The sequence below is a fragment of the Loxodonta africana genome, chromosome X (assembly GCF_030014295.1).
Source record: "Loxodonta africana isolate mLoxAfr1 chromosome X, mLoxAfr1.hap2, whole genome shotgun sequence".
In the NCBI taxonomy this organism is placed as follows: Eukaryota; Metazoa; Chordata; class Mammalia; order Proboscidea; family Elephantidae; genus Loxodonta; species Loxodonta africana.
In genome coordinates this window covers 157,876,534-157,895,324 of record NC_087369.1, presented here as the reverse complement: position 1 = coordinate 157,895,324, position 18,791 = coordinate 157,876,534, and the positions used below count along the sequence as shown (strand labels likewise).

The following is an 18,791-nucleotide window of genomic DNA, read 5'->3' as shown; positions in this document are numbered from 1 at the left end:
CAACCCTAACCATCACAGTTCAAAACCATACATAATCTCTGAATAAAGACAGTTATAAAGTCATACCTGTGCCTAACATAATACAACTAACATGCAGTAAGAGGCACTGATGTAAAGGTGATCCTCATGCCCAGTTGGAATAAGGGTAAAAATACTAGCTGCAATAGCCCGAGATTTAAAGGGTAATTGTATATTGCAAATACCCGGCATGGCATTCATCATCAGTTGACAGGAATTCAAATGTATTAAGGACAGTCTCCTTCCTTGCTGTGGAAATCAACTTGTCAATAGATCAAATCTTTCCCACATGACTTGGCCCGTGTTAACACAGCATTGGCATAAGGTAACCGCGTGTGCAACTCCCACCACTGACACAGGCTAGGAGAGCGTGAGCCATTTGTGTTGACTGATGTCTCTAAGCTTCATTTCCTCATCCATCAAGTCGGGGGTCATAATCGCTTCTCCCCCCGAGTTTGCCAAGGTAATATCTGTAGTAAAGTGTCTGACTCCATTTTTGAGGTTTGACTGCTGACAGGTTTGAGCCCCATCACTCCCCCTTCTCCTTCTGCCGCACAGGCTGAGAAGTGAGCCTGAGTAGTACCTTCTTTAGTGCACGCCGGACACCCAAGACAAGCCAGCCAGCCCACGCAGGAGCCCTCACCCTAACCCCGTCACCTAAACACAATAAACACCCAAAACCCATCTCACCTCTCTGCTCTATCAAGCCCTTTTTAGATCATTTTGGGGAGCATGCCCTGCTCTCCCCAGAAAGTCCCAGAGGTGAATAATAACCCTGTTAGTACCCTCTTGGTGTGTGTGTGCGCCATCATCGGTTTCTATATCTGAACCAATCTTTGGCAGTTAGCTTAGCACTGGTTGCCCTGGCCAACAATCTGCCAAATCCACACATTTTTACAGACTCCTGAGCTACTGCCATCAGATCTGGCCAATGACAGCCTCATGAAGTCCTTATCCAAGGCTGCCATCTTTTGGGTAAACAACTCTGGGAACTTCTTGCTTCAGAGATGCTGAAAACATAAATCGAGATCATACGTGTCTCTGCACATACTATATCCACAACACGAGACCCAACCAGGAGCTCCTTATCTTCTTCAGAGTTCCACGTATTATTGAGAGTGACCAAAGTACTCATCACGTGCGTACGATATGCATGTGAAAGCTGGACAACGAATAAGGAAGGCCGAAAAAGAATTTGACGCCTTGGAATTGCGGTGTTGCCAAAGAATATTGAATAACCACGGGCTGCCAAAAGAACGAACAAATCTGTCTTGGAAGAAGTACAACCAGACTGCTCCTTAGAAGCAAAGACGGTGAGACTGCGTCTTACATACTTTGGACATGTTGTCAGGCGGGATCAGTCCCTGGAGAAGGACATCATGCTTGGTAAAGTACAGGGTCAGCAGAAAAGAGGAAGACCCTCAACGAGGTGGATTGACACAGTGGCTGCAACAATGGGCTCAGGCATAATGACTGTAAGGATGGAATAGGACCAGGCAGGGTTTTGTTCTGTGGTACACGGGGTCGCTGTGAGTCAGAACCGACTCGATGGCACCTGAAAACAACAACAACAACAAGGTGCTCATTTCACTTTTAATTATATACGATGCTGGGCTCCTAAAGAAGTCATTCAATGGAAATTTCACCTCCCTCACAGGCCTTAGGGTACAGGTCTCATAAAGTACCAGAATGATTTACTGAAATTCGAATTCAATGAAATGAAACAGGGCACGTTTCAGTCATCAGTTAAACATCAGAGGTGAATTTTAATAGTCGGACTTCATTTTTGATGTTTGATTGCTGACAGATTTCAAGCCCCACCGTACCCCCTCCCCTTCTGCCCTACATCTAACCAATCCGACAAAGCCCGAGTGTCCCCTCCTTTAGCACCTGCGGCAAATTCAAACCATATAAGACTCAGCCAGCTGAAGCAGGAACCCCCACCCCACGCCCACTCTCTAAGCACAATAAAATAACATCCCATTTCCGATTTCCTTTCCCTGTTCTCTCAAGCCAATTTTGCAAGAACTTGGGAGCTTACCCTTCTTTCCCCCAGAAAACTTCATTATGTGAGTAATAAAACCTTTAATGTAGTCTTGGTGTGTGTACTGCACCATCTTGATCCCCGAACCAAACTTTGGGTCAGGGGCCCATCCCATTCCACAACAACGTTGCTGCTGCTTTAGTTCTATTTATTTTAGGCAGCATCTGGTATGAAATTTGTATTGCCAGGTTTTTGCTGCTGGACAGCCAAAGATACCTTTGCCCCTCTGGCTAGTCCTTATAAAAGCCAATTTGACCCTTCCTACTACTATACAAGCGTTTTTAATAAAGAATGCCAAACAGACCAAAATAAAAGGGACAGTGGATTTTCACCACCAAAGCCCTTTGTCTTCTGTCATGTCTCCAAATTCTTGGTGGTTTCCTACAAACAATGGCATAAAAACATCCCAATGTTCTTGAAGCACTTCTTTGGGTTTCTGATACCCTCCTCACTCAATGAACCATTTGTGTCTGGGGTGCTGGTGTCATTCTCAGTTTCATTCAATTCACATGTTTTCCACGGAAGATGTCCAAATGGCCAATTCAATCTTGTAGATTGAGTCCCGCCTCATTAACACGACTGCTGCTAATCCCATCTCATCAACATCATAGAGATACGATTTACAACACATAGGAAAATCACATCAGATGACAAAATGGTGGACAATTCACACACTACTGGGAATCACGGACTAGCCAAGTTGACCGATATTTTTGGAGGTCACAATTCAATTCATGACAATTGATGAGGGGGTCAGGGGATGAGAGGGTAGGCTCACCGTCTGTATCACCTTGGGCACGTTGCTTAACTTCTCTGAACCTGTTTTCATCTTTATGCTTAATTGGGTCCTTTTGAGTGTTAAGTGACACACACACGTAACCTGCTTAGAAGTGGGTCTCACACATGTTCAGTCGTAACTGTTGTTATCATCCTATCTTTTAAACATCTGCTATTTATTATTATATAACTTAATCATTACCACCAACAGCCTCGGCAGCAGCATCTGGAGATTCTTAAACATCACACCAAGCAAAGCTCTCACAGAGATCTGGGGTCTGGGGCTTTAAATCTAGCCCCAAGGTGAATCGGAATCACCGGGAAAGTTTTGGATCTGAACCCAGGCAATCTGCCTGCAGAGCCCATGTTCTGAGCCGCAACACCACAGCTGCCTCCCAAAGACAGGTGAATTGACAGGATGGGTGGGGGATACCTTGATTATACTACATTACAGAATCGGAAGCCAAGAAAATACTGATCAAGTGAAAAAAATGGAAGTGACGTGGAAACCTGCCAAAGACTCTTCCATGGAGCCCTTTCGGTAAAATTAGGCTAATTAGTAGATGCTACCTGAGGGATTTCAGCCAAAACCTGAGCAGCCCTCTGAAACAAAGGTGTGCTAAGACTCACCTGGCAGAAAAACCCCAGACAGATTCAAGCTCCAGGAAGACAGGCACCTCTGCTTAGAATATAGTGTTGACCAAAGTGGTGTCCCTTCCAAAGTACCATCCTGAAGACACTGGGAATTTACTGTCGTGCACGGAACCACCTCACAGGCAGGGTTCATAGGGTTCATTAGGAACGTGGACGCAGGGCCTGATTGCCTGGGTGTGAATTCTCCTTGGAAACATACCAGCTGTGTGCCCTCCTTCACTCTCTGTGTCTCCCTGCCTGGGCTGTAATATGGACTTGACAATACTACCTCACTCACTGGATCTTTCGGTGAGGATTAAGTGGCATTAATGTCCATAAGGCCCTGAGCCCAGTGTTTGGCACATACAAGCACTCAACACATATTAGACCTCAGTGCAATTCAGGGCAGGGTTGTGATCCATTACAGAAAACTTTGTCACATTTTCACTGACTCTGAGCAACTAATTGCATGTCTTCACAAGTTTCACTGAGCATCCCCGCAGTGACAGACTCTGGGGCAGGATTTTAAGCTACAAAGGTGAGCAGGTGAAACTGACTCCCGTCTGCCACAGGACTACAGATATATGACTCACCCACTTGACTTCAAAGGACCCATCCGTTTCAGAAACTAAATCAAACCGACCCTCACATCGGAGAGCTCCACGACTACTGGAAGTATAAAAATGGAATCTGTTGCACGTTAGCACAGAGGCTGCACAGATAATTTCCAAAGTCATCTGGGAAACGCAGTGGTAGGGCCCAACTCCCCAGAGGCCGTTTCTCATGACATCATTGCTACTTTGGACAGGAGAGTCTGGGGAGTGAGTTGAGGCTCAGCTCTCGGGCACTCAGTGACTAGGGGGACAACACATCCCGCAGCACACACGAGATGGCTTCGTTCCGGTGTGCAGCACCCACTGGAGTCCCGGATGCTAATTACCAATTAACTAAAAAAAAAAAAGCCACTGCCCTGGAGTCGATTCCTATTCATAGAGACCCTATAGGACAGACTAGTACTGCCTCATAGGGTTTCCAAGGCTGTAATCTCTACGGAAGCAGACTGCCACATCTTTCTCCCGCGGGGCTGCTGGTGGGTTTGAACCGCCAACCTTTAGCTTAGCAGCCAAGACTTTAACCACTGCAGCCACCAGGATTCCTCTGACCGAGGGTTAAAAACGGTTGCCGTCCAGTCCATTCCGACTCATAGCGACCCTACAGGACAGGGTAGAACTGGCCCATACAGTTTCCGAGCAGCACCTGGTGGATTTGAACTGCTGACCCTTTGGTTAGCAGCTGTAGCACTTAACCACTGCGCTACCAGGGCTTCGAGTTAGAGTGTACATATGTTCAGGCCCTTGAGTGGAGGGAGAAGAGGTTGCAGTGGGTACCTTTCTAGCGCCTGGGCTGTTGTGGCCACTCCTTCTCCCGGGCATTCGCCCTCTGTACAAGAAGACCTGCGGCCTGGGTACGTAGCGGAGCTTGGTCCGCCGTCAGGACTGGCCTGGGTACCACGCGAGAGTGTGCTCCAGGCCCGTGCACTCGCCACCTGCCTGCATCCTTCAGTTCACAGCAGGCGCTCTGGACGCGCACTGCCTGCTTCTCCACCTCAGCCTCTGCGCGCCAACCACTAGTCAGTGGCCCTCACTAGTGACACCGCCACGGCCTGCACACACCTCAGGAGCCACCTGGGGAGCCAGCGCTTGCCGAGGGCCCCTGGCTCCGCCTCTCACCCTCGTCAGCCAAAGGGGGCACTGCGATCCAGCATCTGCCACTGAGATGCACTGGGTGGACATGTGGGTGTCATGGCTCCTGCCACCAAGGGCTAGGGTGAACCTAGGTGGGCCTCGGGAAATTGCTGCTGCTTGAGGCTCATGTGTGCGCCCCCAGAGTAGAGGGGCCGGGCTGTGGGGTTCCGCGGGAAGGGCCTGACGCCAGATCTCGGAGGTGGTGAGCAACCTGCCCATAGACTAGAGGTGAGCCAGGCTCTGGCTCCCGGGGTCTAGCCCCTGCACTTCAGTGGCTCAGGGACTTTCCTCTCTCCCTTTGCCTCGGCACCCAACTCCCCAGGGTAGAGTTCAAGGATCTCCTCTGAGTAAGGGCTTCCTGTCGACTATTAGATGGTACCTTAGGTATTTTTTTTTCTGAGGTATTGTGGACCACCCTAGCTTTTGCTTTCATTAAAAAACAACAAAAAACCCATTACCGTAAAGTCGATTCCGACTCATAGCGACCCTGTAGGACAGAGTACAACTGCCTAAATAGGGTTTCCAAGGAGCGGCTGGTGGATTCGAGCTGTCCACATTTTGGTTAGTAGCCGAGCTTCCACCAGGGCCTCAAAACTCAGGCTGGGCTTGGTTCTGCTTGGACGTTGGGGCACAGTCATCTGAGAATGAATGACTTATCTGAGTAGTGTCAAACACACATTTCTTCATCAAACTAATCTGGAGATGAGGGCCCTCTATACTATCCTGCAACTTCCTTTTTCAGGTGAAAAAACATTTTCTATAGTATGCATCCATAGAAGTAGAATTTTTAAGTCAAAGCACATGCATTGTAAACATTTCTAAAATAACTTTATTGAGGTATAATTTTCACATCATAACATTCTCCTTCATAACAGTACAATTCAATGAATTTTTTAGTAAAGGTACAGAGCTGTGCAACAATCACCAGTTTTAATATTTACCATTTTACAAGAATATCATGAAATTATCCATCGGTTCTAACGTACTAATTTTCACTGTCAGCAGTAGGTTGCCAATATTGGTAAGGATGGGAAGACTACCAATTTTTGACATCTCTGCCCATCTGACAAGTGAAAAGCAGTCTCATAACTTAGTCTGGCATTTCTGTAACTGTTAGTGAGACTCAGCAACTTTCCTTTTCTTAGAGATGTTTATATATTAGGGACATTACAGCAGAGAAATTATCATATAAAGGTTTTGCAAATATTTCCTCCGAATGACTACACGGGAAATTCAGAAACAGCTGAAGAGGATAAATGTGAAAACAGGGGACTGAGGTGATGCAAAGGAGAAGGGACCCAAGATATATGACAAAAAAAGAGAAATATTCTCAGCTCTTTTACAAGAGGGAAATTAGACAAACAAGGATGTGTGTACGTGTATGTGTATTTATTCAGTAAACATTCTCCTGTGTGTGCCAGGCACTAGGCGTGAAACAATTCATGAAATGTCATCCCTGCCTTCTGGAACCTCACAGTAGACGACTTCGAGGTCACAGCGAATGAATAAACAGTATAAGTCAGTTTCATATGTACTTCAATAGCAGTGCCACCTATTAATCATCCAACTTGAATAAGATAGCAACAAGTAGAAAGTCTCATAAAACTAAATCGAAAAATACTGGCCTCCACAAATTGTTTTGAAAACAAAGATGGTTCAATTGGTCTTTTTGGATTTAACGGTACAGGGGCCTGAGAAGCGCTGGATGTTAATTTCTTTAAAACATTTTCCACGTTCTTGCTATGAGCCAGGTTCTGGGACTAGTGCCGAGGATGCAAACATAATCACTGAGTACAAAACAGCATACTGTAAATGGAGGCAGACGTGTAAACTAGCAATTACAGTTTGGGAAAAGTGCTACTAGAGAGTTTATTAAAGAATGCATTAGGGCAGAAAGACCATATTTAAATCAAATTTGGAAGGAAAAAAAAGGACTTCCCAGTAGACATGACCCTTAAACTGGGTCTCAAGGGTAAAAAGGAATATACTAGGCTTAGTACAAGGGGATGAAAGATGGGGGCAGGTATTCTAGTAGGAAAGAATAGTATCTCATAAAAGCACAGATTGGCAAAAGCACGTGTTAAGAAGTTTGATATTTCTAATCACAATATAGTAATGTCAGCATTGTCTAACTCTTGGGTCAAAGAGAATACAATGAAAATTGCAACAATAAATGATCTTGAAATCATCAATAATAAGAACATTATACATACATAGATATACAAACATATATACATAGAGAGTGTGTATGTGTCCCTGGGTGGTGCAAATGGTAACCTACTCAGTTGCTAACCTGAGGCACCTCGGAAGAAAGGCCTGGCAATCTACTTCCAAATATCAGCCATTGAAAACCCTATGAGCACAGTTCTACTCTGACACACATGGGGTCACCATGAGTCAGAACTGACTCAACAGCAACTTGGCTTCGTGTGTGTGTGTGTGCGTGTGTGTGTGTGTGTATAAAATTATGGAATGTGACCAAAGCTAGACTTGGACGAAAATTCACAAACTTAAATGCTTGTATCATTAAGCAACAAAGAATGAAAATACAATATACAAACATTTGTGGAAAGCTTTGAGAGTATTATCAGGTGAGCGCTTTTTTGCCCTTCATAGTACTTATGAGATGGGTAGGTTTTTTGCCCTTATCTTTTTGAAATACTCAAAAGTATAACCGGGCATAACTATACAACATTCTATGTTACTCATTTTCAAGAAATATTTCATATGTTTCTAGATCCAATGCTGCAGATATCTATTAAAGCTTAGTATATACCAAACCAAAACCAAACCCATTGCTGTCGAGCAAATTCTGAATCATAGTGACCCTGTAGGACACAGTAGAACTGCCCCCATAGGGTTTCTAAGGCTGTAAATTTTTACAGAAGCAGACTGCCATATTTTTCACCCACGGAGTGACTGGTGGATTCAAACTGCTGACCTTTTGGTTAGCAGCTGAGCACTTAACCACTGCACTACCAGAGCTCCCCTTCAGTATGTACAGGGCACCGTAATTAATGGATGACCCTGGGTGCCACATATGGTTTGCACTTGACTACTAACCTAAAGGTTGGTGGTTTGAACCCACCCAACGGTGCTGTGGAAGAAAGGCCTGGCGATCTGCTTTTGTAAAGATTCCAGTCAAGAAAACCTTATGCAGCAGTTCTACTCTGTGACACATGAGGTCGCCATGACTTCGAATCAACTTGACAGCAGTAGGTTTCTTGGGGGCTAACAGATGAAGATACGAATAGATGTTCTCGATCCTACACAAACCCAGTCACGTGTGTTTATGATATGGACTGGGGGGTTGCAGCTCATATTATAATTGCAAGTAATCCTACGAGCTAAAATGGACTGTGTTAAATGCTGAAAAATAATGAATAAACACAGCATCATGGCTGCAAGGAGTAAACTGACCCTGACTTGGGGTAGGGGGAGTCAACTGCAGTGCTTATTGCTAGTTCAGGGATGCACTTCTAAATTGTTCAAACTATTGGTTAATGAGATTGAAACAAGAAGGACATATACAGTCACACTTAATTAAAATAATACATAGATTCACATCAATTGGTCACATCTACGGTTACTGGGAATATGTTATATTGACTGCAGACCTGAGAGGAATGTCATCATTTATATGTTTTACAATTACACCTATGATGTGGTTGGCTTGGGGCACAAAAATTTTCATTGCAATGAAGAAATAAGAGCTCTAGAGACATAACAAATCAACTCTAGGACAGTTGCAAAAGTAGGTGGATACTCTAGAACTCATATGCCTTGGAAGATGGGTTTAAAAAGGGGGGGAGAGCTGTTCCTATAGCTCAAACAAAACTTTTCGCTGAAGACAAACAAGCTGTTGGAGGTTAAGACTTTTATGAGTTAGTTTCACTTTCTGTAGGACCTGTTTCCCTCAACATTTCTTAGAGAATTCTTGGCTAAAGTGAGAGACTTGGTGCATAATAAGGCCTGATCTCTGTCTGAAGACTTTAGAACAATGGCTACACTTGTATGGCTTCTCCCCTGTATGAATTCTTAAGTGAATAGCTAGAGTTGGCTTATGTCTAAAGCTTTTCTCACAGTAATTACATTTAAAAGGTTTCTCTCCAGTGTGAGTTCTCTGGTGCAAAGTAAGAGCTGACTGTTGAATAAAGCCTTTCCCACAAGTACAACACTTATGAGGTTTTTCACCTGTATGAGTTTTCAGATGTCTTTTAAGGTTTGGTCCATAACAAAAGCTTTTCCTGCACTCAAGGCATTTAAATGCTGCTTCTCCAGAATGGGCTCTCTGGTGCCCTGTAAGGTGTGACCTTCGAGTGAATCGCTTTTTGCATATCGTACATTCATAGGGCCTCTCCCCTGTATGAGATCGTTTGTGCCTGTACAAGTCTGAATTACGAAGGAAGCTTTTCCCACATTCAGGGCACTTGTGACGTTCCTCTCCTGAATGAATTTTCTGGTGCCCATTAAGTTGTGACTTCCGAGCAAAACATTTTCCACACTGAGAACATCGGTGAGGTTCCTTTCCTGCATTCTTTTGTTGATGGGGTCCAAGTCTGAGAGGTTTTTCCGCGTTGTTGCTCTCACATTTCTCTCCTGGAGAGTGTTTCTGATCATCTAAAAGCTTTGATAACTGTAACTCCTTTGGGGGATTTCCCCATTGATTTTCTAACTGTCCACAGACTTTTTGTAAAGTGGGACCACGAAGAATATTCTCCTCAAAAGGAAAAATAAATGCACATGTATTCTCTAGTTTATTCTGTTCTGACGAATCTTCATTTTCTCTCCCAATATCAAAATCTGAGAGAAGAAATAGATATTTCAGATGCCACAGTGTTCCAAGGAAAATAAAAAGTGTTAGAGTAAACCACTAGTGGGAAGATAGAAAACACTACACAGAATCTCAAAGTTCATTACTCTGATTAAAGCTGAATTTTTCTTATTCAATTAGCAATTACTTACCTATCTTGGAGAAACCTAATTGTTTTACTCCTTCGGAGCTCTGTAATTCCTTCACCCGTGGATCTTCTTCTCTATATTCCAATGGGAAGCTCAGGTCAGGGTTTGGTATCGGATATTCTGGCCAAAAGAGAGACGGGGCCATGATGGTTTGAGTTACTACTGGTTTCTCTGCAATTCAGGGTGATTTCTTAGAAAATAGTCTCTCCGTACCTAAACCTCCACCATTAGGTTTACTTCATCTGGAGGCCCTGACAATTGTTTTTATAACTGTAAGAACAAAACCAAAATGAAGGGAAGATCCTTTCCTCTTCAACTCAGAGAACTTTTCCAATATCTATGGAAGTGGAGTAAATCGATTCCGTGTTGATATCAATGCACTGCATTAGTTCTATATCTATTTTGATAATTAACTATTTAGGTTAGAAAAAAAATGAAGTAAATTTGACCTAAAGCTTTGGCATATTAAAACTGAGAAACACTGTGTTCTTCAGTACCAAGTGAAGAGAGAGAGGCAGAAGTGGTAATTTTGAAATGCTTTACTGGAATAATTTCAGTTAAAAACCCATTGCCGTTGAGTCAACTCCAAACACATAGCGACCCTATAGGACAGAGTAGAACTGCCTCATAGGATTTCCAAGGCTATAATCTTTACGGAAGCAGCCTGCCACATCTTTCTGCTGTGGAGCCGCTGGTGGGTTCAAACTGCCAACCTTTTAGTTAGCAGCCGAAAACTCTTTAACCACTGCACCACCAGGGCTCCAAAACTCAGTTAAGAGATGTTCAGATTAAAATGGTAACTAAACTGGGTTGGCAACCAGCAAAAACTGTCTTCACATTTTTGATTCAGCTCAAGTTCAGAAGGGTATTGATTTGAAATTCAAGGAATATTTCTCTCTCCCTGTGCCCTACTACCTCTCTCCTTATTGAGAGGAGTTGTAGTTTGAATCCTCTTTCCACATCCCTCCCTCTTCCTTATCTCTGGCATAAGTTTGGAAAATACTGATTTAAGAGCCATATATATGACAATCTTTAAAGATTAATATCATTATTAAAATAGTATTAGAACATTAATTTGGCTAATGTTAATCTGAAGGAAAATTTTAACTTCAGAACACTATATAAAAATATAGGAAGTGCACAATATACCATTTTCAATAACAGACATAACATCTAGAAAGAAGATCAATAAGGAACTAGAGGAACTGAACAACACTATAAATCAACCAGATCCACCAGATATATATAAAACATTCTACCCAAAAACAGCACAATATACGCTCTTCTCCAGTCACATGGATCATTCCCCAGGACAGATCATATGTTAGGTCACAAAGCAAGTCTTAATAAATTTAAAAAGATTGAAATCATATAAAATATCTTCTCCGAACACAATGGACGAAACCAGAAATCAATAAAAGGAGGAAAAATGAAAAATTTACAAATAAATGTAAATTAAACAACACACCATTAAACGACCAGTGGGTCAAAGAAAAAAATCACAGGAGAAATTAGAAAATACATGGAAATGAATGAAAATGAAAGTACAACATATCAAAACTTATGGGATGCAGGGAAGGCAGTGTCATCAATTGAATTGTGTCCCTCAAAAAGATGTGTATCTATTTGGCTAGGCCATCATTTCCAGCATTGTATGATTGTCTACCATTTTCTCATCTGATGTGATGTTCTTATGTGTTATAATCCTACCTCTATGATGTTAATGAGGGGGCACAGGCGGCAGTTATGTTAATGAAGCAGGACTCAATCTACAAGATTGGATTGTGTCTTGAGCCAATTTATTTGGGGATATAAAAGAGAGAAGTGAGCAGAGAGACAGAGGGACCTCATACCACCAAGAAAGCAGCAAGGACCTGAGGTTCTTGTGCAGAGAAGCTCCTAGACCATGGGAACGTGGATAAGGACCTTCCTCCAGAGTCGACAGAGAGGGAAAGCCTTCCCCTGAGCTGATGACCTGAATTTGGACTTCTAGCCTCCTAGACTGTGGCAGAATAAACTTATCCTTGTTAAAACCATCCACTTGTGGTATTTCAGTTATAGCAGCACTAGATAACCAAGACAGTAGTGTTCAGAGAGAAATTTATAGCTGTAAACACCAACATTAAAAAAAAACAAAGATCTCATAACAATAAACGATCTTTACACCTTGAGGAACTAGAAAGAGAAGACCAAACCAAGCCCAAGGGTACTGGAAGGATAGGAAATAATAAAGATTAGAGCAGAGAGAAATGAAGTAGAGAACAAGAACAAAAAACAATAGGGAAAATTAAGGAGACCAAAAGTTGGTTCTTTAAAAAGATCAATAAAATTGACAAATCTCCAGATAGACTGAAGAAGAAAAAAGAGGGAAGACATAAATAACTAAAATCAGAAAGGAAACTGGGGACATTACTATCAACATTACAGAAATAAAAAGGATTCTAATAGAATGCTATGAACAACTGTTCGCCAACAAATTAGATAATCTAGAAGAAATAGACAATTTCCTAAAAAAATACAAACTACGTAAATTGACTCAAGAACAAATAGAAAATCTCAATAGACCTAAAACACGAGGCTGAATCAATAATCAAAACTTCCCAACACTGAATACACATTTTTCCAAAATAAGAATACAAATGGCCAATAAGCACATGAAAAGGTGCTCACCATCAGTTGTCATTAGGAAAATGCAAATAAACCCGCAAGGAAGATACCACTTCACACCTACCTGTTGCCATTGCAACCCTATAGAACAGAGCAGAACTGCCCACAGGATTTCCAAAGAGCAGCTGGGAGATTCAAACTGCTGACCTTTTGGTTAGCAGTCCCACTCTTAACCACTACACCTATGGAAACGTTAATATTATTATCTACTTCTGGCATCTGGAAAGGTCTGGTCTGAATTCAAATGAAGGTTTTTTTTTTTAAGCTTACCTCTTTCTTAGATCACATTCCACTGCAGAAACGCATTTCTTCACAGGTTTCATAACATTCAGCTCAGCTCCTTCTCACAGTTTGCTGTTTTCACTATGCAAATTTGTTTTCTATTCTACATTTTATAGGTTGCCTGCTAGTGAGCCCTGCAAACTCCTGAATATGTTTTTTTCATCTCCAACATTTCCTTGACCTGACAGGAGTTTTCATCCTGCAATATTTCCAAGATCTTGTTTCTACCTTACATGTATTCCCTGTAGATCAGGAGGAAAGTGATAATCCAATTTTAATAGCATAAACAAATACTATCTGATATCTGACCTTCATTTCTGACCTCTCTTTGAAGGTTTCATTTGTTTATCCTCTCATTGAAGGCAAATTCATTATTTTAACAAAGTGTAGACCCTCATATTGCAGTAGCTGCCTTGAATTGCCTCTATTCAACCTTGTTTTGATTATCTCCATTAGCTCCTTTCCCAGTGACAGGAGTCTAAGTCTGGCAAAGCTTTTCTCAAGGGGCTGTTAAAGTGATTTACAGACATGCAGTTCTCAGTCATATTTTAATTTATACCATGCCATGTTTGAAAAAGGGATTTAACTTTTGTTTGCAGTCCATCAATAGGTATGCAATTTTGTCAGTTATTAGTTAACAGAAAGTGTTCCTAAAATGCAAAAGGTATACTTGTCTCTGTTCTGTCTTTTGCAATGACTATATACATATATTCATATATATTCACATATGCATTACATATATTCATATATATTCATTACATATATACCCACAGGGAATACAATCCAAACTTTCACAATCAATAGAATTCTTCAATGATTTTAATTTTTTTTCTTTTTTATTCCACTATCAGCATCTTGTGCTTTCCACTCAGTCTCCAACAAGCTCTAGTTAGGTCTGAAGGGATCAAGCCCTCCTCGCCAAACACAGGGAGGAGTCTCCCCTGAGAGGTGAGATTATTCCCTGTGCCCTTGTGAAACACGCACCCCAGGAGATTTGAATCTTGGCAGTCCATTTATTGCACTTTGAGAAACATGATTCTCAAAGGTTTTCATTTAATGATATAGCTGTGTCCTTCATGGTGGTTCACAGCCCCACTACTAACCAAAAAGTCAGCAGTCCGAATCTACCAGCTTCTCCTGGGAAAGCCTATAGGGTGGCTATGAGTTGGAATCAACCCAACAGCAAGGGGTTTCATAACTTTGTAAGCGGTGAAGCCCCTTTCAAGGTTCTGAGTACAGCGTATATTGCTCCAAGTATTAAGCTGAAGCTCTTATCACAGAAAAGCAAGTGAGGAGGACCCAAGAGTGACAGAGAGCCCTTAGGATCCACAACATCACACATCCAAATGTTTAAGATTTGCTGCCGGAAATGAGTCCTTAGCCAGGGTATCCAATTTCACACAGTTTGCCTGTATCAAATTCCTGATGCAGAATCTTCTGAGCAGGGTCCTTAGCTTAACGGGTTCCTAATCCCATTTTCTCTAACTGCTTTGTTCCCTGCTATTCCCAGAGATCATTTGCTCCTCCTCCTCTTTCTCAGACAGGTCCATTTCCATTGGGTGCTCACTGTTTCTAACCCCAGGCCCAACCCTGGAGAGCTCTTGCTCTCTCAGAACAGAAACAAAAGAAGCAACATAAGCCCCTTGCCTTACCTGGCTCGGAAAAGGGCTGGCATTCCCTATCATCACCATCCCTCGGGTACTGTGGCCCTGCCTGTGGGATCTGCTCCTCTGCCACGGTGGCCTCCTGGGAAGGTCCCAGGACGTGGAGCTCAGGTGACTCCAGTTGGATGTTTGGTGGTATGTGTGCCGTTTCCACTGGTGCCAGTTCTTCCAAGAGCATTTCCTGCCTACCAACCTGGGGGAAATGACAGAACCCATCACTCTGACGTCTAGACCAGCACTGCCCAGTGGGCGTATAATGGGAGCCACACATGTAATTTTACATTTTCTAGTGGCCATACAAAAACAATAGAAAGAAACAGCAGAGGTCAATCTTAATAGCATGTTTTACTTAACCCAGTATATCCACAACGTCATCAATTCAACATGTAATTAATATAAATTATTAATGAGGTATCTTACATTCTAAGCCTTTGGGCTCTGTTGTGCATTTTACACTTACACATACGTCAGTGTGGACTGGTCACATTTCAAGTGCTCAGGAGCCACACGTGGCTAGCAGCTACTGTACTGGGCAGCACAAGTCTAGACCATACGATGCTAAAATCTAAATTAATCGGCAAATCCCAGAAGAGATGGAAAGGTGGGGAACTACAAACTCCGTCCTTCCTAGGGCAGCAGAACACTTCGGAAGACCCCTGTTAGGGCGGGACACCTGCCTTGATGCTCACAGCTACTGCAGAGCCCCACCAACCCACATGCTGCAGCGCCCCATACGCCCACCTAGAAGCACTGCGTGCTTCTCCCAAAGATCCCGGCTTGGGCTCAGCCAGGAGCCTCCCCAGACAGAGGTTTCACAGGGGGGTTCTCAACAGAGGACACTGCCTTCCCCACCCCTCTGAGACATCTTGGATGTGATGGCAGGTGGTGGCTATTGGAGTCTAGGGGGCCAGGGATACAATATTCACAATGCACAATGGTCGCACATCCCAAACAACTTTGGACTCTCCCTCTCAGGCACCCATATAGATAAAAAGGACCTGTCAAGAACCTCACCCTCTTCATCATATAAATAGAAATATCTTTATACTTTTAGCATAACTTGAATTTTCGAGGAATGCACTACTGTGAAAACCAAAGGAAGGCTATACTATTTTCGCTCAGAATTTTACCAAGACTTATTTGGAAAATCACATGACCAGCAGCAACAGTGATCATAGTATTTGAGCTGTATCAGCCTGAATTGCTGCCTGTTGCATTCACAGTGATTCTATGCACACATGCAAGCATCTGACAACTTCATTAGGTCTAACAGCGGAGTCAAGCTCAAACAAGTATATACCGACATACACACTGTTGGTGGTGGGCGTTACTGTCTAGTCGATTCCGACTCACACTGACGCCAGCAGTGTATACTAAGCTAGTTTTATCAGTGTATACTAAGCTAGTTTTTTTGTTTTCTTTTGTGTTACTGTTGCTTTAGATTTCGGCTCGAATCTTCTTGACTCAGGGGTTGTCCAGGTTTTTCTGGAAAGTGCCAGGCAGGAAATATTTTAGTCTTTGTGGGCCAGATTCGATCTGTCAAATATATCTATTTTAAATAAACACTTAAAAAGGTAAAAACCCTTCCTAGCTCATGACTGCACAAAAACAGGCCCTGGGTTGAATTAGGCCCCAAGGCATCGGAATATTTATTAACTTGATGTTTTTTTATTGGAAACCCTGGTGGCGTAGTGGTTAAGACCTATGGCTGCTAACCAAAAGGTCAGCAGTTCGAATCCACCAGGTGCTCCTTAGAAACCATATGGGGCAGTCCTACTCTGTCCTATAGGGTCATACTATGAGTCGGAATTGACTCGGCGGCAACGGGTTTTGTTTTTTTAATTGCATACAGGTTACATTTGCTCTGAATTTCACTTTAGGATAGCTAAAGGGACATTACCAAGTAACGGTTGTAGGCCGGGTTTGGGTCAGAGAGTTCAGAACCACTGACTCATATGCTGAGTCTGGCAGAAGAAAAAAGTGAAACGGACTTGGGGCTGAAGGATAACACAAAGACCAGACATCTGAGCTGGCCCCAGCTGCCTCTGCTACTTCTTTTTCTCTGACAACAGAGATCCCACCTTCTTTTCTCACCTGCTGCTCTGGTATCTCAAGTTCTCTCTGTAAGTCTTCTACCAGTGCCAGAACTCTTTCTCTGTTCTCTGGGCGGTACAGCCTTACCCAGGTCTCTATCTCTGAGGGCAGAATAGTCAGGAATTGCTCCAACACTAGCAGCTCCAGGATTTCTTCCTTAGAATGGATCGTTGGCTTCAACCACTGAGAGCAAAGCTCCCAGAGGCTGTTGAAAGCTTCACGAGGCCCGGCTGCCTGTTGGTATTGGAACTGCCTGAAGCGCTGACGGAAGACTTCACACTCAGTATCGTACTCTTTAAGCCTGGAGCCGTGATTCAAGGAGGCCTGGATTGCACAGCCCAGGGCCACAGCCATCGCTCCCTTCCAGCAGCTGAGAATTTATCTAACAGTCCAGGAGTCACCTATAGCTGAGGACAGGAAAATACAAGAAAGTAGAAACAGCAGTGGTTACCAGAGGGCATACTTACTCACTCCCTTGCCTTACTTTTCACCAAAGTCCTAAAGCAGAAGTTCTTCATCTTTCTGGTGGTTTTCAGAATCTGATGAAAGGTGTGGACTCACTTCCCAGAAAAACAGACTTCCATAACCAACTCTACAAACATTCATATAATTCCATAAGGTTTACAAAATCTCCAAGGCCATCCACGGATCTTTTAGAACTGCACAAGACCCACGTGATGATTTAAGGCAAAATTTAAAATAAAAATTCAGTTCCTCAGTCACGCTAGCCACATCTCAAGTGCTCACCACTGGAAAGTTCTACTCGGCAGCTCTGCTCTAGAATTCCAAGGACCTCTGGTGAAGAACACCTGCCCTTCCAGAGCCCCGTATACATGACTGCATCCCCGCTACCAATTTAACTCCAACACTTTTGCATTTCTGAGTATAGATTGGCCTCAAAAAAAAATGGAGGAGGGATACTAACAATACATTTGAATAACGTGAATGTCCATCTAGCATTAAAACCCCATTGCCATCAAGTGGATTCAGACTCATAGTGACCCTATGGGACATAGTAGAACTACGCCACAGGGTTTCCAAGGAGCAGCTGGTGGATTCAAAGTGCTAACCTTTTAGTTAGCAGCTAATCGCTTAACCACTGTGCCACTATGGCTCCCCATCTAGCATCAAGTAGCCTTTAATAGCCTTCAATCAAAGGGACCTTAGCTGGAGCAATGCTTTGCAGGAACAGCAAATCATCAGCCCCTCATTCTTCTCACCTCCAGGTATGTACTGTTCCCCTAACATCTCCTTACAGACTGCCTGCAATAACACTCCAAGAGGCTTTCATTAAAATATTCTTAGGGCTATCTCTGAGGTCATAGAGGCAGGTCACACACGTCTCAACAGGTCTCAAGACCTGCATTTCACATGACTTTCTGTGCACCTTTCCTCTTTGTTCCAGTGGAAATCAAGGCGGGGGTGGGGGGTAGGGTGGGGCGGTGGGGTGGGGGTGGGGTGGGGTGGGGGTGGCGTGGGGGGATGGGGTGTGGGTGGCGTGGGGGGATGGGGTCGGGGTGGCGTGGGGGGATGAGGTGGGGGTGGGGTAGGGTGGGGGTGTGGGGGTGGGGTGGGGGGATGGGGTGGGGGTGGGGTGGGGTGGGGGTGGGGAAGGTGCTCCAGACTCTCGGTACCTATTCATCCAAAATCGACGTACTGCCCCCATTTTGCCCTTTCCATGAAGGTAGCCTGAACTTTAAGGATAGAGCGATAACCAGCTTTCAGTTACCCGGTAGCTGCGTGGCCTAGGAAGTGACTTAGCTGACATGCAGTGCCAGTAGGCTGTAGCATGAGCACGATAACAACATGTACTTCATAAAATTTGCCGTCTGGCTGCAATTGCATGGAAGCGAATAGCGGCTTGCCTGGCACAGAGTAAGGTTATCGCTTGTTCCTCCGAAGCTT

At 43.6% G+C, this 18,791-nt stretch overlaps 1 protein-coding gene across 1 annotated transcript; it reads right to left on the bottom strand.

Annotated features, from left to right (window-relative positions):
- Nucleotides 1–9,091: 9,091 nt before the first annotated feature.
- On the bottom strand, nucleotides 9,092–18,143 carry LOC100667441 (zinc finger protein 449-like). Its single transcript, XM_003420515.3, has 4 exons — nucleotides 16,887–18,143; nucleotides 14,781–14,985; nucleotides 10,183–10,299; nucleotides 9,092–10,020 (listed from the first exon to the last, which is right to left on the bottom strand). The coding sequence occupies exons 1-4, from the start codon at nucleotides 17,238–17,240 to the stop codon at nucleotides 9,134–9,136; spliced, it is 1,563 nt and encodes a 520-aa protein (XP_003420563.2). The 5' UTR covers nucleotides 17,241–18,143; the 3' UTR covers nucleotides 9,092–9,133.
- Nucleotides 18,144–18,791: the final 648 nt, after the last annotated feature.